This window comes from Phalacrocorax carbo, chromosome 1 (assembly GCF_963921805.1).
Source record: "Phalacrocorax carbo chromosome 1, bPhaCar2.1, whole genome shotgun sequence".
In the NCBI taxonomy this organism is placed as follows: domain Eukaryota; kingdom Metazoa; phylum Chordata; class Aves; order Suliformes; family Phalacrocoracidae; genus Phalacrocorax; species Phalacrocorax carbo.
In genome coordinates this window covers 80663161-80686969 of record NC_087513.1, presented here as the reverse complement: position 1 = coordinate 80686969, position 23809 = coordinate 80663161, and the positions used below count along the sequence as shown (strand labels likewise).

At 38.7% G+C, this 23809-nt stretch overlaps 1 protein-coding gene across 3 annotated transcripts in view; it reads left to right on the top strand.

Annotated features, from left to right (window-relative positions):
* Window positions 1-1006: 1006 nt before the first annotated feature.
* The window catches only part of LOC104044040 (potassium voltage-gated channel subfamily KQT member 1), a 437069-nt gene continuing 414266 nt past the window's right edge, over window positions 1007-23809 (top strand). The window contains exon 1 of one of the 3 annotated variants that reach the window (XM_064461907.1): window positions 1007-1510. In XM_064461907.1, coding sequence (XP_064317977.1) covers window positions 1261-1510 — 250 coding nt within the window. In that variant the 5' untranslated portion in view covers window positions 1007-1260. Of the gene's footprint in view, window positions 1511-10316; window positions 10349-15439; window positions 15829-23809 lie in introns of those variants that run through there. The other 2 variants (XM_064461924.1, XM_064461916.1) reach the window with 2 other exon arrangements.

The following is a 23809-nucleotide window of genomic DNA, read 5'->3' as shown; positions in this document are numbered from 1 at the left end:
CTAGCCTCTTATTTTAAAGACTTGAATGTATATTGATTATCTTGTGTGTGTTATAGCAGTTTGTTGTCCAAGGAATACCTAGTTTTACTGCTATGAAAGCCCATAATCTTTGCCTTTAGAAGCACTTTAATGCATAGTAGTTCATCCACTGTCTACCATAAGTGCCCATTTCTGCCATTTTTCATGCATGCTTCTGTTTAATTGCTGCAGAGCTGAATAGAAGAATGAATTCCGAAAGACTGAATGTGAACCATAATAAAATAAGAATTGGTTTTACTTAGACCAAGTAGCACTGTCCCATTTGTGAATATATTGAGCCTGTAGCTGTTTGGTTGACGTGTGATTACTTGTTCTCTCTGATGTTTACCTTTGCCAACTCCTTAGTGGTCACATCAGAGGCTGGAGTATTTTGCAGAATTGAGTGCAGTAGCCCTGGATTTCAGCTCCTTGTCAGAAGGTTCCTGGATCATCAGGCAAATTAAATTCTGCCTTTTACGTGTTTTGAGGTGTGTGAGTAGTAGAACCAGGTGGGACTAGAGCCAAAGGGTAGGTAGTCATGAAGACTAGAAATAAATGCTGTGTTGTGAGAAGTAGTATTTCTATAGCTAGGTGGTGGCAGCCTCCAGGAGGCAGATAGCACAGGCCATGTAGCTAGTGTATGAGTGGCTGTTACGTTGGTCACTTCTAGTCACAAAGGTAGATCAAGACCAGCCTTGCTTGGAACCAGGTGAATTCAAACCTTCATTTTTTTCGTTCTTATGTACCAGTTGTAGGGTGTTTCTTGGGTTGCCTCTCTGGCTCCTAAAATTGGGAGAACCTCAAATTTGGAGGCAGGATTTCATTTCTCCTGATATGCCTAATTCAGCCTTTTTGGTAAAAGGTGGAATTTTCTTTAGTTGAAAAGGCTGTACAGTGCTTAACCCATAACTCAAAGTCTATGGCTATGTTAAATTAGAGCTTTAGAAAGATACTACGGCCAAGCTGTTGTATACTTAAGTGATTAGTATTTTGGGCGCTTTGAGTTTTGGACCAAGTTTGAGAAATTTTACTTGAGACCTGATTTTCAGAATGTGCTAGTCTCCTGAGAATCAAATTCTTACCAGATTTAAATTGATAATTCAGAATTGGGCACTTTGAAAACTTTAACTGAATTTCAATTGTATTCTGTTTAAAAAAAACAAACAACAAAACAACAAACCAAAAACACCACAAAACCAACAACCAAAAAAATACGCCACACACCACCAAACACAACCTCAAATGAATTTAATGTATAGTGAGGTTCACATGTGTACTTTTCTGTTTTTGATAGTATCTTCTGACATCATTCTATTTCTACTACTACAGGCTAGAAGATACAAAAGAAAAGGGAAACTGGGCTGTGGTAATGGTTCTGCACCAGTAATAAACCCAGGAGAGAATGCCTTGTCAATTCCACAAATTACTTGTGATCACGTTGATGAACAAGCAGACAAGAGAGATGTGTCTTTCTACATTGATGAACCAGGAGGTAATTTACTTTCACTTATGTACAGGTTAGCATTTTTAAAAGACAATGTTAAAGTGAATTGAGCTGATGAAGGGAAAATTTCCATGAAAAGTAACTTTAATCAGTAAAGCAAGATGTCTCAAACCAAGAACAATTACATAACAAAATCAGGGGACACAAATTAAAGGAAATAATTAGATTTATGTGGTGTGAACATCGAAAGAGCCTCCTTTAATTTACCAAAGTGACCTCAATTAAGATGCTGGATATACTGTTGGTTGCGCTTTTTGAATTATCTCAGAGATGGATGGAAAGCTTCCTCAGATCTACCCCACCTTTAAACTTTACCTCGCCTAGAGCCTGAAGGAAAGAAAATAGAACAGGAAAAATATCTTTTTTTTACAGCACCCTCTTAAACATTGTGCAAATAAATTGTGATAGGAACAGATAAATATTTTTATGCCTATGTCAACCAAGGGGGTTTTATCTTGCTTCATGTAAAATATTGTGTTGCTATAAGTGGCTGTAATATTTCAACCTGGAAACTGGCTGAATTTCACTGCTGAGCTTAGATACTGGGTTTGTTTGTAAAACTATTTTTAAAATGAAGTTTGTAGTAGAAATGTGGATATGAAATAGTATTGTTTACTATAAAGTGAGGTTTTCTGAAACTAATTTTTCCACCTTTGTGTCGATTTCCTTTGTCTAATGGGGTTAGGGAAACTTGTGCTAGTTCTGGATCTGCTAAATCTTTAGCTCAAGGGGAGACTGTTTCCCTAGAGTCTGAGGAGTTATGTTCCATACCTAGAGGCATGTAAAGCCTTGCCAAGTTAACTGAGGTATCTAAAGATGTTGTCCCTAGTCAGAGGTATGTTATGTGATGTTTTGACTTAGGTTTTCATCTGTTTTTGATAAGCCTGAACAACAACTCTGTATAAAATTGCTACTCTTACGTGTCATTGAAGCTGACGCGTTATTTCAGCCTGGAGAAAGTATGGCTGTAGTCTTGATGTGATGGTTTCTTTAGTAAAAAATAGCTTGAATATTTTTGCCCCTAGGGGGAATAAATAATGTCTTGTGTATTGAACATAAAGGTAGGGGTTCCAATGGGTTGCTCTGACTTTAGAGTTGCCAGGTTGTGTTGTGAATGCAACCTATGTCATCTGTACTAGAGCAGTTGGTCAGATGTGGAATAGCAGGGATCTGAGCTGTGGCATGCTGAGGCATGTTTGTAAGGGGTAGGAGTATCAGGCTTCCACAGGGATTTAGAAAGACCTTCAGGCCTCTACTTCATGCAACTGATAAGAATGAACTACCATTGTGGGAGGAAGAGTTTTCTTCCACTGATGGAGGTTTTCTTTACACCTCATGTTTTTCCTTATGTTTTATAATCTTGTATCTGTTACTTTCAGGTCAGTATGCTTTTTAGCAATGGTGGTATTTTAACTGGTTGTGTTTTGGGGCATTTCCAGTGCATTTATAGGCTTCTGGGAAAGGAGGTAGAGTGTGTGATTTTATTTATAAAGTGGCAGCTTTAACTACCTATCTCGTAAACATGCTGACAATGAACATAGTGTATTGTTATTAGAGCTGTGGAGCTTCCCTTGCTGACCAGGTAATAGCGGATTTTGCTGAGTGCATTTTGATATTGTGGTATCAGTGAGTGATGGACAGAAGCAGGACTGTGTTGTGTAACTTGTAACATTACTGAAGACAGTTAAGATGTTGTCTGTACTTAGGACTTGTCTGTGCACATTTATTCACCTAAGCTATGTTAAATGTTCATAGTTAGTCTGAGCAAAGCTCTGCATCAGAGGAAAGAGACTGAAGAGACAAGCCTGTATCTTTTTCTGCCTGACACCTTGGCAACAGAGGAAAATGAAAGAATTTTTTCCACTTTTTTTCTGAAAATATTTTCTTGTACTTTTACTACAGCTGGTCTAATTTATTCTTGTTCTGAGACAGCAATGCATATTATTGCCTTACCAATTAAGTTTGAAGTTCTACCCGTTATTCATTTTCTTGTGCATTTTGCCTTAGCCAGTGTCAGAAGTAAGTCACACTTAATTTGACCCCCCCCCCCCCCCCCGATTCATTCCTTCTGTTGCAAAGCTTCCAGGAATGTGAACTTGATTGCTCTACTGACTGAACTTTCTTTACACCTCTCAAACATTAAACCTGATTCCTCTCAGTGAAATCCTCATTGCCAAAATTAATAGGCTTCTGTTCTTGGGAAGTGGAAGAACTAGTCTTCAAGGCTGTAAATGGGGATATCTTTTTCCTCTCAAAAACCTGAAAGTAGAAAAGGCAGAGAAATTAATAATTAAAAAAGCAATTGAAAAGGGCTGTGCCAGCTTCTATTTCAGTGTTGCTATAGTGTAATATTTTATTCATTGGCTGTGGGGGCTGGATGTTTTACAGATGATGGCAAACTTCGATGTTGAATTAGATCACTTTTTATAGGCCTGACCTAGTAGGAGCAGAGCTGTTGCTTTAAAACAGCTCTTCTAGTCTGCTGCTCCAATCAGATGTGAGAGAGTCTCTAGGGAGACCTGAAACAAATGCTTGGCAGGTGCGGGCAACAGAATAAAATCCCACTAGGAAAATTCCCTTTTCTGGGCAGAAATAGACTGAAATTAAGTTAGTTTATTTGATAAAGGAGATACCTTAATTTGGGAACACCATTGTGTGAACACAGATTTTCATGAAAAATAAGATATTTTTTTTTCTATGATGTCCTGTTCATGTATCCATGTCCATCCAGCATCCTCTTGGCTCGATCAAAACTTGCTTGGGAGGCATATCTTTCAAAGCTAGGCAAAAATCCTTTTGTCTTCTATATGAAGAAGGTTTGAGGAAAAGGGAAGCCTTATAGATATGATCAAAATTAAGGTTTCTGAGATACTTGTGTATATGTAATAAAAACCATGTATTAGTGCATAATATAGAAACTAAATATTTACATACCATAAATGATGGAATCTGAAACACTTGATAACCTAAAAGGAAAACAGTTCATGACTTAGTTTTGTACCATGCATGGGGTTTTGGGTGTGACTAACAGAGTGCTCTGTAATCCTAAGAACTTGACCATCCTTGCAGAAATGGAAAGGTCAAAAGTCTTCTGCAATAATTTAATTGTTTGAAGTCAAACATCACAGAATGAGCAAGCTGCTTAAAAAGAAAGTAAAAAGGAACAACTAAAGCAAACATAAATTTAAGAAAAACAAATCAGGAAAATAACTGATGCTGAAGATATTCTAGTGAAGTGTATTCTTCTCACAGATAGCTATTGCTTCTACCGAGGAACTCTTTCATTCCAGGGTGTATGGTTTAATTTTTTCATGGAGTGATTTAAAACCCTCAGTGATTTCATCCTCACCTGAGATTATAGCCATAATTGTTCTTTATAGTCTTGAAATTGATCTTTACCTGTACTTCTGTCAACCATTGTGTATATACTCTTTGTGTATGATAGTGAGTGGCAGGTCATAAAGACTGATCCAAATAGAAGAAAAACAAATAACATTCGAATGTAACTGAAATCTTTTACATGCACTTGAGTTCCATCTTCAAATAATAGCTATTCACTGCAATGTATGCTTCCCAAATGAACTGAATAGCTGTTTCATAATTTTTTTTATTAGGGAGGAAAAAATTATAAAAATGTGAAAGCTTTTGGACCTTGAAGGTCAGCCTCCTGGGACATCTCCAGCAGATGGAGTTTATTATTCTGTCAGTTATTGTAGATGGTATATTCAACTTATTATTGTAAAATTTGTCAAAGTCACAAGACTCTCACAGTGATAAATCTCTACTGCGGTAAAAACAAAATTCCCTGTTTATCACTGTGCTTTTCTTTTTGCTTTTTGGAGTTTCTTGTATGCTGACATATTCCGCCCCCCCCCCCCCCAGTGTAAAGCAAAACTGCACGTAAGTAACTTTCCACAAGGAGGGGTGAGAGAACTCAAATTTTCAATGACCCCCATAATACTTCTGTAAGCCCTCTTATATAAAAGTGTGTAATACTGTTAAAGTTGATTTATTCTGTCTGTAATGCTAGTTTGGGTGCTGACATTCCAGAATTCATCTATCTAGTATTGTCTTGGTTGTTCCTGGAAACTGGTTGCATTTCCATTGGGCAAAAAGCACTGCTTTCCCTCACTGGCGTAGATGGATTACAATCTGCAGTATGTATAAAGAAGCAAACATTTTAAATGAAGTGGATTCATAGATTCTAGTGCTGACAAGCTAACTGAAAGGTGAGAAAAAACATGTGGCTAAAAACTAACAGAATAAAGCACACACCAAAGCTTTTGTGGGCCTGCATAACTGTCAGTAAGTTAGAAAAGCATAAAGATGTGCTCCAAATCAGCATAAGAGAATATCCAGATACCATGCTTCTGAAAAATGTCATGCTCTTAAGAAGGTGAGTTTAGCAGAGTGCTGGTGGTTTTGCAGTGACAATCTATATTCAGCATAGGGCTGCTTAACTTCTAAATTTGTCAGTCAGTTCAGGGCTTGTAGGTACTAATGGTACTTGCATGTGAGTAAGAATTGTGGAAACATAGCTGTATGCCTCTACCAGAAAGTTTTCAGTCTGTTTCAGTCCTGGCTGCCCTGAGTGAGAACTTCTAAGTGAATTCTGTGGTTTATCTTGCATGACTGAAGTGGATGGTAGAACTGGGAGTTGGGGGTGGTGTAAGGGGAGATGGAGGCTGAGAGGAAAAGAACAGCTGCCTCTGCCAAACTCACTCTTACTTATGATTAAATTTGGCAGCTTTAGAGGTTTAAAAATTTATTTTTGTTCTGCATTTATTCAACTCCATGTTCTGCCTGATTTAAGATTAGAGTTTAGATCACTGGTCACACTGGACTTGAGCAGGGACTTGGTACCAGATGGTCCCAGAGTCCATGGGAGTGTGTAGTGAGGGAAGGTATTTATAGCTCCCTCAAAATTTTCTGATTAGTAATATCAGTAAAACTGAGCTTAGCCATTTTTATCCAGAAAACATTTTTGCTTCATCAAAGACAGTACATTTAGATGAAGCTTCATTTGGTCGAAAAAGTTCCAACTACCGACAGTTATGATGTAAAACTGAATTTAGCTTTTCAGTAGCAAAAGAAAATTTCTCTGCATGGTAGGGAGGCTTTATGATGATGTTGACTTAGGATAAGCACATGGTGAATGACAAGTTTGTGCTATAGAGTTAAAAACAAATTAAAAACTGCCCCAGAATGAATGAACAACAGAAGTCTAGTCCACCACGGACTAGTGGCAGTGGTGTTTGTAGTAAAGTTGACTATTAGCACCAGAAAAAGACACTATCAGCACAGTAGTGGGGAAAAAGTAACGAGTTGCAAAGGAGGGCATACCCCAGAATAGGATGTTCTGTTGCCAAAAATCAATATATCAGGTAACTGTTAAAACCTTAAAAATGTAGAAAAACAGATAAGCAAATAAATTGTATTTGAGTCAATATGTTGCCTAATAATAAAATAGAGACAGCTTTTTAAAGTGAGATTAAATTGTACAGTTTTAAGGTATTCCATGGTACTGATATGGCAGTGATAATTTTTGCTTTTGGATCCAGAATATACATTGTGAGAGTCTTGCTGTCTAAGTCTCTGGGCAATAGAAGGAAGGAAGAAAATCTAAGGCCCTATCATATGGTGTCAAGGGAGAATTCAGCTGTTGACTATAAAGACAGGAAATCAGTTTTTCTTTTGTTTGAGCAACCAGAATCTTCTCACAATACAGGACCTTGGGGGTTCTTCCCTGACTTCTGTTTCTGAAGGAATGCATTGGAAAAACATATTATTCAGCTAGGTCTTCAGTAGCCTTGGTACAGAGGGTGGAGAGTGCAAGTAGAGCAGAGACTGTTCTACCTTTGAGTTGTACTTGCTAGAGTTTTGATTAAAAATATGAAAGGTGTGTTGGAGAGTAACCATAAAATGATAGACTTAGCCAACCTTGGGAAGAAGAGAGGTGTGAAATAGTTATTGGACTTCAAGAATGGAGACTCAGGGTTAATAGATAAAATATGGTAGGAAGCAAGACTAAGAAGTGTTATGCTCAAAGTCGTCTTTATAAGCAAGAGGAAGCACACATAAAAGTAAAACTAAATTCAGTGCTAGTATAACCGAACTCTTGAGAGCTAATCACTATTAGCCCATATCTAATTGTGAGGGGAAAAAAAATCAAATGCAGTGGTTTTTTTGCATGTTTTTTTTTTTTTTAAAAAAATTGCAATACCAGTAAAAGTCAACTAAAACTGTAACACACATATTGGAGCGTGTCCAGAGGAGGGTCACAAAAATGATCTGAGGGCTGGAGCGCATTGCCTGTGAGGACAGGCTGAGAGAGTTGATGTGGTTCAGCCTGGAGAAGAGAAGGCTCTAGGGAGATCTTATTGAGGCCTTCCAGTACTTAAAGGGGCACAATGGGAAGGATGGGGGCAATCTTTTTAGCAAGGCCTGTTGTGACAGGACAAGGGGTAATGGTTTGAAACTACAGGAGGGTAGATTTAGACTGGATATAAGGAAGACATTTTTTACAATGTGGGTGGCGAAGTGCTGGAACGGGTTGCCCAGAGGTAGTGGAGGCCACTACCTAGAAACATTCAAGGTCAGGTAGGACAGGGCTCTGAGCAACCTGATCTAGTTGAAGATGTCCCTGCTCACTGCAGGGGGGTTGGACTAGATGATTTCTAACGGACCCTTCCAACTCAAAGCATTCTATGATTCTACGTCTTAATTTCTACCTGTTTTCCTGGCTTTTATGCTCCTCTGGGTATTAAGGTTTCATTTGCTGCAGGGGAAGAAGGGGAAGTAGTACAATGAGTTGTTGAAATCTAGTGCCCTTCACAGGGAGGAGAATGATTCTGGTGACAGTTTCTTCTACCTCTCCTGGGATCCACTCGGGGTCACTTACAAATGTTTCTGAACATACCTTTATGTATGTTTTTTTCCATTGGTGTGAAGCTCCAGGTTTCATCTGAATTTACTGTTTATGTTCCCCTTTTATGTGTGTGAGATATTGTGTCTTTGTTCTCTATTACCTTTAAAGCCAGTTTTGTCCTGTTCCAGGACTGCATTTTTCTCTGACCATTAGTGAATTGTTTACAGCTGTGGAGTCTCCAGTGCCAAGCCTATGCCCCATCTCTTATCTCATGCCTGTACTCCTATACACTGCATCCTGTGTTTCTATTTTTCAAGGCCTCTGATATGCTAAATGGCCTGTATTTCTAAAAACTCTGTCAATATTTAGTTGTAAATATCTCATTCTACTAGAATAACTGCTGTTACTACTGTAGATATGAAACTCTGGTTGTACAGCACAAAGATAAACATAAGTAAAACAAGTTATAGACACCTGGTCAATTAGAGAAATTGCTGTCACAGCTAAATCATTTAAAGTCAGGCCAGGAATAATCTGGACAGAGCAGGCCTGAGAAGCCTCATTCCTTAGGTCTTACAAACTCAGTATAAAAGTTAGACCCTGTTACTAGCAGTGCTAATTCAGGACAATGTGGAAGAATTCAGGAGACATTGGAGCTCCATAGTGAATTCACATTAATATCCTAAGCTGTCGCTTACTTATCCAAAACGTAGGAAAGACAGGAACAATCTGGGTAAGTTGTGAGCTTTTTTTTAATGACCTAACCTTGAGATAAAATCTATGCAGAATGGAATTTTGGCCTAATTATTAAGCATGGTGTAAAGACAGTAATGATGTCAGGAAATAGTTAATGCTTTTTTCTTTTCACTGAAAATTAACACTGAATTTACTAAAACTAACACTAGAAATTGTTACTTGCTATTATTTGGCTAATGATTTAGTGAGGAGAAAATCAAGTCAGAACAGAAAAGAAAAGATTGGGAAAGATACACTAAAGTCAAATAGCTGAGGAGTAAGGCAGTGATCAGAAGCAACCTGAAAGCCACTAACAGGACTGGTAGGAGGCTGGTGACATGTGTGGGTCTATAAAAGGGCACACAGTGCATGCCCTGAAAGGCAGAGAAAAGGAGGCATTTCCATTTCCAGGAAAGTCTGTCTCCTAGAAGAATGCTGGAGTGGTCAAACAAATTATTAAAAAAAAAAACAAAAACAAAAACACAAAAAACCCACCCTGACAGTAGGAAGTAAGTGACAGTGAACATGAATTGGTCAAGAGCAATAATGTCAGATCATGTGGGGTCTTTTTCTGTGATGTGTCAATGTGCATTGTAGATAAACTGTCTTCTGCCTCTCTCAAGTACTGATTTTAGTCACATTCCTGTCTCATCCTTATATGTGCATAAACACAGCATCTGGATTAGGGCCTAGAAAATTAGCTTAGGCTACTGTAAGAGGGATGAAAACTTGTTGGAATATGATACTTAACATATATTTACCGGTGGTTCACTGTCTAGCTGAGAAATAAGTTTAGAAATGTTTCTGAGCCTGGTGCTATCGAATAAGCCCATCAGTGGGTCAGATCATGGACTAGAGTGGAGTTTTTATTTAATACACAGTTGGTATCAACTCAGAAGTGGCTGAGAGCACTTTGGAAGACAGCCTGTGAGCCTCCCACAGAGGCAGCAATACTCATGCAATTGGCTTCTGCGTCATGTTCCCCCACTAGTCCTGTACCTCGCTAATTCACTGCAGTGACCTGTCTCCACACTTTTGATATAAAGTACAAAGGCAGCTGCTTGACATGATTTCTGGTCTATTAACCAGCTGTTTATGGTACATGATGCCACAGTATGGAAAAGATAACCCCCTCATAGCACTGGCCAATGCGTTGTGCTCAAATAAGCCCTTGTAGGCAGAGCCTTTTCCAGTACAGTGCTGCAGCACCTGTCCTGCCTGAGGTCATATGATCCAAATTATTTTGGGGAAGTGAGGGCAACCTTGAAAGGGCGGGAAGGCAATTTGGGATTTAAGGTTTGCCTTTTTATGGAGGGCTTTAACTCCGGTTAAGACTACAATTTTCTAATCCCGTTCTAATTAGTCAAGCAACTTATTAATATTAATAGCTATAATGCAGATTGTACATCAGGGAATGGGAAACTAAGATATAAATGGAGGTTACCCAGGGAAACGGTCTATGAAACTTACCTTTAAAAGCACAGATAACTATGTGCCACACAACTTGGATTTTTCTCACTACTGCTACTTTAGAATCTCATCTTTTTGTTAAATGTTTCAGTGAGGTAGCAACAGTCACACTCCAGTGCAGCCGAGAATACAGAATATGTGATCTAACATGCTAAAGACCAAACTTCAAACAGAAAAACTTAATTTCAAAATGCAAGGTACATCTCCATGTGATCTAGTGGTTGAGGAAAGGGGGGGGGACAGGACCCACTAGCACGTAGGCCAGTGGTGACATGCAGAACAATTATAGTACTATGAGGTTTTCCATTGCAGTTCACTAGTGACTATTTGGAAGTGAAGGCCTTTTTGAGCCACCTCAGAGCCTTCTCACTGAAGGTGAGATGCAGGTACTTCATTGTATAAATGGGAATAAGGGCAACTTCTTGCTTTTCCTTCTTGTGTGTGTATATACTGGTTCTGTAAAAAGCTAAGGATTGTCAGTTTCTGCCTCAAACTTTTCCACAAAAGAGGCAGAGGCAGATAGAGACTGTTAAAATGAGAATGGAAGATGATAGCAAGGCTCCAGCATGTAGTAGTGGGCTGTTAAATTGCAATGGAAACACCATTTTGGTGTTGAGGCTGTATGTAAAAGGTTCATCTCCTGTTGAGGAGGGAGCACTGCATGAGTCTGTTCCTGGATTCTGTTCCTAGCTCTGTTACTGATTTGCTATGTGACCTTGGGCAGACAATTAACTCACTGTGCTTCAGTTGCGTCATCTGTTAAATGAATATAAGTCTTGTCTCTGTTACAGAGATATTGAGTCCTAATTGTTTATGAAGTGTTTTTAGACTGACACAGCATTACAGAAGTGAAGAATGCTATTAGTCAATGCAGGATTAAACATAGGCCTACATGTTTGTTTATTGTTAGCATAAACAAGGAGGAGTGGTAATCAGGAATGTCAGCTTTTGCAGGAAGAGAAGCTGATTTTTGCAGAAAATGTAGTGAATGCTCCGTGAGGAAAATAAGACGTGATGTAATCCAGAATGTAAAGCTGCTTTTTAGCCACAAAGATTTGTTCTTTCTGATGGGAATAACAAAATATTACTGTGGGAGATCAGGGCACTGTGTTTAAAAAAAAAAAAGCAAAGGCTTTTTTTAACTGGTTCTACTTAAATGGCTGAGTAGTAAATCTGCTTTTGCTACTCCTTTAAATACAGTTTTCATTTTGAGTACCTGAGTTAATTTGGCCTGAAAAGCATGTATTTTAGATATTTTACCTTGTATGACACTGGGAAAGCTGAAAAGATTCCAGAATTAGAAATAAAATAAATTCTGGTTCTTTTGGTCTGTGGGGTGGTGGTGGGGTTGGGGTGTGTGTGCGTGTATATATATATATATATACATGCAACACTGATCATTACTTTAAAAATGGAGAAGAAAATTTTAAGTGTTCTCTCTTTTGGTTTTACTCCCTGTTTAGGTACCCAGGCCTTAACCACTTTCTAAACCACTTTAGTTTGCTTAATGTATCTTTACGTATTATGCTATTTGCATTCTCAGACAATGCTTAGAAAATAATTTTGATATACAGGGATGCATGGTGTTCTTTTCAAATTTTCCCAACCACAAATCCATGGGAATCTTTGCTTTTACTTCTGTGCTTTGGAAATGCTTCCATGCGCCACTCAAAATAAGTGCTGTGATGGAATATCTGGCCTGTCAACTTGCCTTAAGATACATGCACAAGGGACTTCTACACCTTTCTGTCAGTTTAGTCCTATCAGGTGTTAAAAACCCCTCTGTATGTTTGAGTATAAATAGGAGAGAAGTCTAAGAAATAAAGCTTTGTTTCAACCTCCATACTTTGAAAATTGATGCATTCCAGTCAATGATATTTGTGTTTTTGCAGGTATAGGCTCAAGAACTCCTCAGAGGTCTAGCTAGATATAGCTAGGCAATCCCCATATTTAAAGTGGTCTTGTTTGCTCTTATGTTGTGACTCTTTACATTTGAATAACTTTGAATTCATACTTGCTGCATCTATCATCATGGAATCATTAAGGTTGGAAAAGACCTCTAGGATCATCAAGTCCAACCATCAACCCAACACTACCATGCCTGCTAAACAGTGCTATGTCTACATGTTTTGTTTTTTTTAACACCTCCAGGGATGGTGATTCCACTACTTCCCTGGGCAGCCTTTTCCAATGCCTGACCACTCTTTCAGTAAAGAAATATTTCCTAATATCTGATCCAAACCTCCCCTGATGCAACTTGAGGCCATTTTCTCTCATCCTATCACTAGCAGCTATTTGGGGAAAAAAGACCAACACTGACTTCACTATAACCTCCTTTCAGGTAGTTGTAGAGAACCTCCTTTTCTCCAGACTAAACAACCCCAGCTCCCTCAGCTGCTCCTCATAAGACTTGTTCTCTAGACCCTTCACCAGCTGCTTTGCCCTTCTCTGGATGTGCTTCAGCACCTCAGTGTCTTTCTTGTACTGAGGAGTGCAAAACTGAACACAATATTCAAGGTGGTACAGGGGCACGATCATTTCCTACTCCTGCTGGCCATGCTCTTTCTGATACAAGCTAGGATGCTGTTGGCTGTCTTGGCCACCTGGACACACTGTTGGCTTATATTCAGCTGCCTGTCAATCAGCACACCCAGAGGTCCTTTTCTGCTGGGCAGCTTTCCAGCCACTCTTCCCCAGGCTTGTAGTGTTGCTTGGGATTGTTGTGACCAAAGTGCAGGACCTGACACTTGGCCTTGTTAAGCCTCATACAGTTGGCCTCCACCCATTGATCCAGCCTGTCCAGATCCCTCTGCAGAGCCTTCCTAGCCTTGAGCAGATCAACACTCATGCCCAATTTGGTGTAATCTGCAAGCTTACTGAGGGTGTGCTCAGTCCCCTCATCCAGATCATTGATAAAGACATTAAACAAGTCTGGCCCCAAAACTGAGCCCTGGGGGACACTGCTTGTGACCAGCTGCTAACTCTATTCACCACAACTCTCTGGGCTCAGTCATCTAGCCAGTTTTTTACCCAGCGAAGAGTATACCTGTCTAAGCCATGAGCTGCCAGCTTCTCTAGGAGGATGCTGTAGGAGATAGTATTGCAGTCTAGGCAGACAACATCCACAGTCTTTCCCTCATCCATGAGGTGGATCACCTGGCCATAGAAGGAGATCAGATGGGCCTGATCCCCTGGTTGTCCTGCAGATGCCTAGTGAGTGCGCTCTAGATGAACTGCTCCATAATCTTCCCTGGTACTGAGGTCAGGCTGACTGGCCTGTAGCTTCCTGGATAAATATTGCTGGCTAAAATTTTTCTTTCTGCTCTTCTTATGAGTGTTATGTCTGAGAACCAACGTACTTTGCTGTTCTGTTTGGAGTGATGGGTCATTAGGGTGATGCCAGGATTGCACTGAGCCATGATCTGGTCCAGTGGCACTTTAACATTTTCCTGGTTTATTTAATCTAAATCTAGTGGAAAGTAGTATATGCAATGAGAGTGACTGTGTCTTAGGGATGTAAATAATTGAGGCACTTCAGAGAGAGAGATGATGGGTTTTTTTTATTGTTGAGCTTCTTCCTGCTAATTCTGATCTGCCTAAGATATGACAGACTGGAGGTGAAAAGAACTAGTTGTTCTGAAGACTGTCCCCAGTCTCTGTTAATCATGACAACCTAGGAAAATAGGTGCACCCTGTGTCTACCAGTTAGGGATAGTCAGAACTCCTAAGAGTATTTTTCATGACTACTGGGGAAAGAAAAAATAAAAAGGCAGCTGCTTGTCATTTACTTAACCTTGCTTGGGCTGAACTTAATCAGTGGAAAACATCTGGAACTGATTCCCCTTCAATTTCGAGCGTCCAGTAATCTGCTGTGTACATACAACTGGTGTACCTTTAGCATTAGAATACTTGGCTAAACAATCTTTTGCAATATTGTTATCTTTTGGAAAGAAAAGAGGAAGCAACAGTAATTTCCTAATGAGCAAACATTTGCAATGTTCTGTATAGGTTGTGTTGTTCATTGATTTTGTGCAGCTGTTGTATGAAATCTATTGATCAGAGTTAATAAATTTCTAAGTGAGTAAGACTGATTATTTGTATTGATTAAAATTGGGTTGCTGACTACAACTGATGAAGCAATTTGACCTTTACTTTTTTTGATAGAATGTGATATTGAATTACGAGCAAACTTGGAGGATGTAAAAAGCTTCTGCCTATGATCTATGAGTGGTTTTGCTTAAAATTCTTACTCCTTCTTGCAGAATTGGGGTGTTGGACTTTTATAGTGAGCTATAGATATCTGCTTTTCAGCTGACTTTTCTGTTAAATAAAACAAAAGGAATCACTGAATTGGATAGTAATATTGGGTGAAATACTAAGCATTCTTAAAAAGCCACTCAGTGGGAGATATATGGAAAAATAACTGATGCATTTAAGCAATGCTGTGCGTGGACAATATATTCCTTCTTTACAAGGGAAGTTGGCAAAACTGGAATATATACTCTTTTCCAATATAAATCCTGCTCACTTGCAGGAGAACATTTATATTTAAACGAACCACTTTGGGAACCATAAATGAACAAATGTGTTTCTGGGAAAACCTCTTCCTTCTTAGTCTTCTCCTGCAGAGAAATTTGCAGTGAATATCCCAGCCGACTTGGCAATAATTTATATGGGAATTCCTCTGGGGTAAGGCCCACAGAGGTGGGGGGAAGGGTGATGAATCACCTTAGACATCCCTTCCTCTCTGCTTCGTGCCCTCTATTAGTCCTCTTGCTTTTCCTTCCATGCTAATATGGGTAAGACTCCTATGTGGCACCCTCCTTCCTTGTATTATGAAGAAAATACAGATGTGATCAGTGCTACCCAGTGCAGCAGAAAAATACCCAGCTTGGAAATATAAAGCACCACTGATGGCTTTTTAACTTATGTATTGTTTTAATAATGTATTATTTTTGTATTAAGCATCTTCCAGGAGTGGCAATCCAACATCAAGGGAAAAACCTCCTGGGTTTCCTCTTTTTATTCTTGCTATAGTCTGTGGCATGTGATCTCACCAACAGGAGAACTGTGTGTAGTTGGCATGGAATTAAACTCCTCTGTAAAAGGAGAAGACTATTTTTTTCATCTCTGAATAAGATGAATTATGGGGAAAGCATCTGCAATACAATTCTGATAACTATTTCCAGGAATTCTGGCTTGCACACAGCCTGGTTCTGAATTTGCCTCATGGGTACGTAAACTGCGACCGTGTTCTGACCCTTTGGATCCATTTGTGTTCCTTTAAGTATTAGATTATGCTGAGTTACAGAACTTGATTCCAGTTTTTAAAAAAAATCTTAAGCAGTATAATGCCAGTATTTGTTGCTAGTGGCTTTTTCATTCTGTTTTTAATGGGGTGAATCAGACCATGGCAATGGGATACTGTAGACCTGGTTGTACTAACTCAATTAAGATCCATTTCAGGTCAGGTTGACCTGAATCTATCCTAGATTAGTTTGTGCTGAGTGAGCCATCATGAAGCAAGTGTGTGCCGGCAGCCCTAGATAGAGGTCTACAAGTTTCTCTTGCTGTTTATTTGAAGGGCTCAGATTGGCTGCTGTTTCTGTAACCCTGTAAAAGAGAGAGAGAGGGAGTGTGCACTAGATTTTGGTGTACATGGGGGCCCAGCAGCTTAAGGTTTACAGGAATGAACTTAGCCTGATGAGCAGAAAGTACGTGTAAAACTAAACACAAACTCGCCTTAGCAAGGGGAATTCCTTTGCACGGTAAAGATTCTCAATTTATGTTTGCAGACTGCTTGAGTCTCCTTAAAGGGGTGAAGATGTTCTTTGCTAGATAAATAAATGTGTTAGTATATGCCAAACTTGGGTGTGGACTGGGTGGAGTGGAAATAGTCCGAGGAGAAAAGTACTTCTTGAACTTCTCTTACAAATGGAGAATAAGGCAGTTTAGTTTGGGGTCCATAAAGTCTGCATCAGTAGCAATCTCTAAAAACAGGTTGATTTGAACAAGTTTGTTGTTTTCTGAATGAAATTATTTAAAATAGTACAAGGCTTATTAAGATCTCTGCTCAACTATTCTACCTCCTTCACCTCTGTATCTCCCTTCCCCAGCATTGAATGGATCTTAGTGTGTTCCCACTTCATGGGATGCAGTCACCCATTGACAGTCTTCTATCTCCCTCCTTTCATTTAGATGTTACTGCAACTGGGTCATGCAATTCTTCTCTACATGAGAGAGAATTGCCTGAGAGATTTTTCCAATGTTTATCTTGTCAGCTTCTCTGCCAACCACCTGAAGAAACTATGCTGCAGGGAGGTAAGAGATTTGCACATCCTCCCTTGTGTAGTCCAGATGTGTCCCATCTCAAATGCTGAAATGTGACTTTTTTTCCATGAGACTATCTCCAAAGGAATCAAGGTCTTAGCCATGAAAAATGAAGGAATTGTAGAACAGCTCTCTTTGATTTTGGTGATCTCATCTAAGCAGTTGCTTTTGCAACTGAACAACTGCTTCAGGGTAAATAATGCTGCTGAGTTGTGTCTATGCTGCCAGCTTTCATTTAACCTGTTGAACTGAAAGCACTGAGTATGTTGTACTGACTGCCAATCTATAAGGACCCTGGAGTGGAACAGGAGAGAGCTACGGTTTTAGTTGTGAATCCCTTGTAGTATCAGATGAGTGATGGTTAGATCTGGGTGTAAGAGAAGCAGGTCCTTTTCAAGGGGGTGCTTCTGTGCCATGCTAGCAAACATCATCATTATAATAACATTTGCAAGGCCAGAAATGGTCAGTACTTTGAACCAAGCAGCAAAATCTTCCCTTCACCTGTGCCTTCAAGCTTCAACAGATTTAAATCTGTTCTCAGATGGAAAAAAATAAAAAGACCATATCCAAATCTGGATAAGAGAATGCTAAAGCATTTATAGCTTGAAAGCCAACTAATAAGGCATGGTTTTGTTGGGGGGTGTCCCCAATAGAAAAGCTTAGTCAGTGCTCAGAACAAGAAAATAACTGTGCAAGAGCATCCATGAAAAGGAAGGCGGGTGATGAGGAGCAAGGTATTGATTTCTCCCAACTGGTCTGAAAGCAAATCTCCAAGAGCCTTGTGCACAACAAGTCAGTAGCCTTTTTGATGCCAAATGACGGTGAAAATCTTGGGTCTTAATGCTTTAGAATTGTAATAAGTCTTTGTATTATCCTCTCAAAAGAAGTAGTTTGTCTCTTGGGCTATACCTTTGGTATTTCCAGAGTCTGTAATACTTTGCTCTAAAGATTATTGAAATAAAACTAATTTTACTTATATCCTACCTTTCTAAGGTTTTGACATGGTGCTTCGCTAGTGTTGCATTTTTTTCCCCCATAGCAATATTAACAGTGTTTGAGGCCACTGCATGAATTTTTTATTCACTGAGCAAGTGCACATTCAGATCTGTACTAAAATCAGTGGAAAAAAAAATTGATATATTCTCAACTCCACATGAATGAATTTACTGAATAAGAAAACGCATCAAGAATTCTTGGATACCACCTTAGACTTGGAAAGTCCCACAGATGTAGACCACGGGAAGTTCTCTGAAGCTAGCACTGTATATTTGTCAAGCCGTTCTGCATCTGCTCTTCACCTCTGCTGGAGACAAGGCAGTGCATAATACAGTTCTTTGTCCTGATCTGTTGTTATCTGATGTTAGGAGAATCCAGCTGTTTTGTCCATTTTGGCAGTTATTCAAAGGTGCAAACCATTCCAGGATGGTATGTATATGTTTGTATTTGAATCACCATGGAATCCTGTTATCCCTCAACTTATACTTACCAAAGATATATATACTGAATCATCCATTTTGTCCACGTTTAATGGCTGAAGTGAATTGGTTATTTCAAGCCATTGCTGAATGAACACTTGAAGTCTTAAATATTCTTGATGTAGCCTGTATATCCGGCGCTTGCCCAAGGCAAAGATAGAGACAGAATTACCCATTCCATTCTAACCTGCAATAAAAATGGTTTTGGAACAAAGTGCCTTTTCTTGTCTTCAAAACCTCCCCTCCCTACAGCAATGACCTAGTAGCCATGCTCAGAATACAGACTCAAGTCAGGTGTGCTCTTGGCTTTATCCAGTGGACACAGACATAGTAATACAGTGCTTTCCTCAAAGGTCCTTCTTAGCACTTAGGCAACAGCACGGGCTTGTGAAATCTACTGTGAGGAAAACCAAGCTGAAGTGATTCAGGGAGAACCTTCTGAGGTGGTGATGAAACTGTCAAGTACATTCTTTCAAAAGGAAACAGTATTCTTTAGCTGTCTAAAATGTCTTACAGAACTGTTTCTGATTCAAATGTTTGCTGGGCAGATTTATTTTTTTTAACAAGAGAAGTTCAGTCTTGAGCAATCTCTTATTCCAGCTAAACATATATTTGCCAGTTTACTCACAGAAAATTAAGTTGAATTCTTTTTTTTTTTTGAGTTTTTACTAGCTGAAAAATATTACCCAAGGGCTCTAATTAAGTTATTCTAGAGATACTTTTATTACTGTTATCATATGATCCTAGCGTGTGTTATAAAACAGAGAATGGAGGTTGGGAATCACTGTTTGGCTTCTTCAGCTGAGTTAAGACACTGAATGGTATCTGAATCTTTCATGCCACAGAAAACTGAAGGGAATATCTTCCAAGGGTAGTCTATGGTTTGCCTACCAACAAATAGCAGAGCTTCTTTAGTCAGTCAGTGTCACAAAGATTAAGATTGTCCTCATCACATTTGCAGTTTCTGTCCTCTTGACAATGTGCCTGAACCTTTACTGATGTTTAGAAGACAAATTGCACTTGCAATTATTTTTTTAGTCAAACTAAAAATATTTGGTTGGAAAGACAGCAGCAAGTTGTTTTTTGTTGCATGTGGTCCATCTCCCCCTCCCCCCCACCCCCACTGCCCTTGTTAGGGTTTTGTAGCTGTGTGTACACATAAAAATAAAAATGGAGACTCTAAATCATGAGATTGTCAGTAACTGATAATTGAGCCATGTCACTTTCACACATGGCGAAGATGAATTTGTGTCTCAGTCCTCAGTAATGTAATGAAGATCAATATCTTGAAGCACAGATGGAACGAAAGCCTTGTGATGGGACTGGTAGGGTAAGAAAATATCTGTTATCACAAATCTGTTGTGATTTGTGTAATATCTGCTTTCTCTGAAGACGCTGATCCCAGTCAAGTCACTCCTCAAATCCAGCATTCGTACAGATTGGCAGAATCTACAGCTAGTTCATAATGTACTGACTGTCGTATTCAGCAATCTCAGCACTAGCAGTGATCTCTCAGTTCTCTGCTTTTCAGGGCTTTGTTACACATCTCTTAGAGGAACGCTCTTTGCTCCGTGGAGATGTATTTTATGGGGAGAACAGGTCAGTCAAACTGAGAAGGGCCAGGTGTGCTGAAGAGTGAACTTTTTCACCCTCTTACACGGAGGTCCTTTGGTGGAGGGAAGGATGAGACATGCAGTAGAGCTGTATGTCTCATTACATCTGTCAGGGGTTCTCACTGTCACTGTGATTTTTCAAGCAAAATCATGGCCTGCTGCCAGAGGAGAATCAAGGGCACCCTAAATCTCAAGAGCTACAGGACACGTTTAAATGTGTTTCTACAATGTCATCAGTAAAGAAAGACTTTGGCCTCTGAATGAGGGCATGTGTCAACTTAGAGTTGTAATTCAGTTATAAACATCATTGTTCCCTTGTCATGTACAATTTTTGGTTGCTATTGGGAATGTAGAATACTAACTATGCTGGGTCTCCCAAAGCTAATAATTCAAGTCTCAAAAAATTGGAATAAGATCATATTTTAGTTGTAGCAGCAAAAGCTCAGCGTCTTATTTGTAAATTTATTTTAATTAAGAGGAACTTAAAAAAAATTCTAAATATCTTCTAATGGAAATTTTGAATAAGCTGTATAAGAAAGTGGGACTGTAGCATTAATAGTGAATGCACATAGCGGTTGAGCTCTGAAGTATGTGGTTGAAGACCCCACAAATTAAATTTTAAATAAAACACAATCAGTCAGTTTGCAGTATTTGTAGGAACATGACTTCTGAGGGGGTTTTGTTCTCATAAGATGTTACAGTTCAAATTCTGTGATCTGAAGATCTGTTATTCAAAATTTGTGTAATGTTGGATACTCATAACAATGGTGATTTTGAATTCCTTCATTAATAGTTTTAATTTAGACTTTTACTCAAATTACTGCTCTACCTAAAAATCTTCACAATCAACATTTAGCAAATAAGTATTCAGAGCAAATGTATTTAAAATAAGAAGGGAGAACTCCCATAAAATGTTTCTTTTCACCTGGAATACACAATAAAATGACAGCTGGACCTTTAGGTAGGAATAGTTTTGATTTAGTGCAGTCAATGGCTACAGATTATTTTTATGAACCTTCTTTGAGTTTTAGGACAAATATGGCAATTATTTCCTCTCGTATTAAGATCTATTTTAATTTACATCATTTTTTCAGTCACTACAGAATAAGTGGATTGATAACAACGTTGTATGTCTTGAATTCACGATTAACTGCTAGTCAATGGGAAGTTGTCCTACAAGGATTTAGTTACATGATGCAAAGAACTGCATTAGACCAGCAAATAACTGTGGCATATTTCACTGTAATTACAATAATGGGGTTTTGTGTCCTTGTGAGTCAAAATATTGACAACAATTCAGAAGATGTTTCTAATTTTACTGTCACTGCAATTTGTATGCTTTGACCATTAACAATCATGAAAAATAAAAACGTTTTCAGACTGGTTTATTTTCTTTAATAGCCACGCTTAAAACTGTACTTCCTTTTTAAAATAAACATTTTCACTATAATGGCAGTTCTGAATCCCATAATGGAAAGTAACTCTATATATTTATATTACATGATACATTCCCTATGTGTAATTCTAAGAGTTTGTATGTGTTAAGAGCTCTCCCTGTAGAGCTAACAAGCTGCCAAATTACATTTCACTGGCTATTAATTGTTTCATTTTAAGGTCAAGTTCTTCTTGTCCTTTAAAAAAAAAAAAAACAACAAAAAAACAAGCAGTGGAGAAGGATCAGTTTTGAAGCTATTTTTGTCATATTTTTCTTGACTGTTCTTACTGTATGTTTTGTTCTTCAGCATAACTGAACTAACAGCCAAGCGTTGCTAGCCTTAAAAAGTCAAATGCATTAGTGTTGGTGACTCGAATTTAGTCACAGAGAGCTGATCTCTGAACACATTTACAAGCTGTAGATGGTATCTCCAACTCTGAAAAGATGTTCAAAATATCCGTGGGCACAGGGATTATCTCAGGTAAGCAAAAGAAACAGAATGAGGCTTCAGTTAAGAGAAGAGGAGATACTTCTCAAGGTCAAAATGAGTCAAAACGTTTTTCTGTAGAATATTGAGAAACACTGTTGTCTTGAGATCACTTCAATACAAGGTGTTTTGTTAGATGCTTTCCCAAAGGTGTCCGGTTTACATTCCTCCTGGACTAGTTGTGGCAGCGTTTGAGCCTGAAGAATGCGGAAGTAGGTCACTGCTGACAACGTATGTCAGCAACTAATTCTGTGCTGTTTCAGCCACCAAGTGGTAGTGGCAAACAGGAAACTACTATGGCGGAATTGGAGCTACTCTGCAGAAAGCTGTGACTGCAGATTTGCCCAGTTACTGAAATGTTTAATGCAAGACTGTGTAGTATTAAGCTAGTAAACCTGCAGAGAAAGAGGATCAGGAGAGGAAGCTAGCTGCATTTTGCACTGTTTAAACAAACAAACAAAAAATCTATCTTTTTTTTCAAACAAATTTTAATTTGCTTTTCTGACAAGGAACTGAAAACAGCTTCCTCTAGCTTTCTATTGTGGGACATTCCCATGAGGAAAACTGAAAACCAGTCCTGGTCATAATGCAAACAGAAATGTAAAAGTTAAAATAACTAGATTAGTAGCTCTTCTTTGTCACTTAGCTCCCTGTTTTCATTAAACTAAATTAAAAAATAATTAATTTGCTCAAATTAAATAGGCCAAGGAAAATCCTTTCTTTAAGTTAGTGCTTTTGAAAGGGACTGAACCAAGCACAATGGAAATCATAGCTGGCTATCTGAGCAGATAGCAAGTGGCACCAACACTGCATGCTTTTCTACTATGCTCCCTTAATCTCTGATTCTCCTCTGACAGGTCATATCTGTGCATGAGGAGGTACTTACAACTCTTTGTGCAATTGGTCCCTGACCACTTTTCTGAATCTATCAACAAACCTGCTTGTCAGTTAACACCAAACATTACACAGGTTCAGTGGTATGGACGTTTGCTCACTCTGCAAGTTATTTCACACAAAATAATCAGCTACATAGTCTAAGCCAATATGTTACATTTAAGGAGAAGAGGTTGATCTTGTGCTGAATGTACTTTTTCTGAAGTAGATCTATATGTACGGTGCTTTAGAAAATTTTTGGTGGGATTTTTTTTGTGTGTGAATAAGTTGCGTCATTCTTGTTTGCTAGGTCTTACAAGGATGTTCAGGCAGTCGGGTAGGTAACAGCATCTTTGAATGCATTCAAAATTATGTTTCATTGTTTTCTCTCTGCGTGCTTTCCAGTACTACATGCCATTGTTTTTGAATTATGTCTTGGCATTCATTTACATCTCCGTGCTGTCCTGCTAGACATGTAATGAGCGATTATGCTTCCACGGGGTGTAAGTCAGTATGTAATTTGGCCTGCAGGCTTATCTAAACAAAAGAATGTACAACAAATAAAGTCAGCATTAGTGCATTTTGAGTGCTGATTGTTTCAAATCAGATACACAGGAAACCAGATGTTGAAGTTTATCTAAAACACTTGCAGCCAAACATGTAACTAAGTACAGCAGCAATAGCGCATGGCACTTTACGCATATACTTAGCAATATGTTTGCAATGAATACAAATTTATTCTTATTCCTCAATTCACTTTTTCAGATGCTCTTTTACTTCTGTTCTGCTAGCAAACTACTGTTTAATTCATTGTGCTCTGATTCTGCAGGTCTTCTGACAGCAAAATCAAACTTGGGGAGAACATACAAGAATTGCAGTAACAGCCATGTCTCTAATGACAATAAATTTAGATGGCTAAAATTAGGTACATAAAGTGGCTTGGCTTTTTTAACTGTACTGGGTACTTGTAACTCTTTTGTATGGGACAATCTGAGTATTTT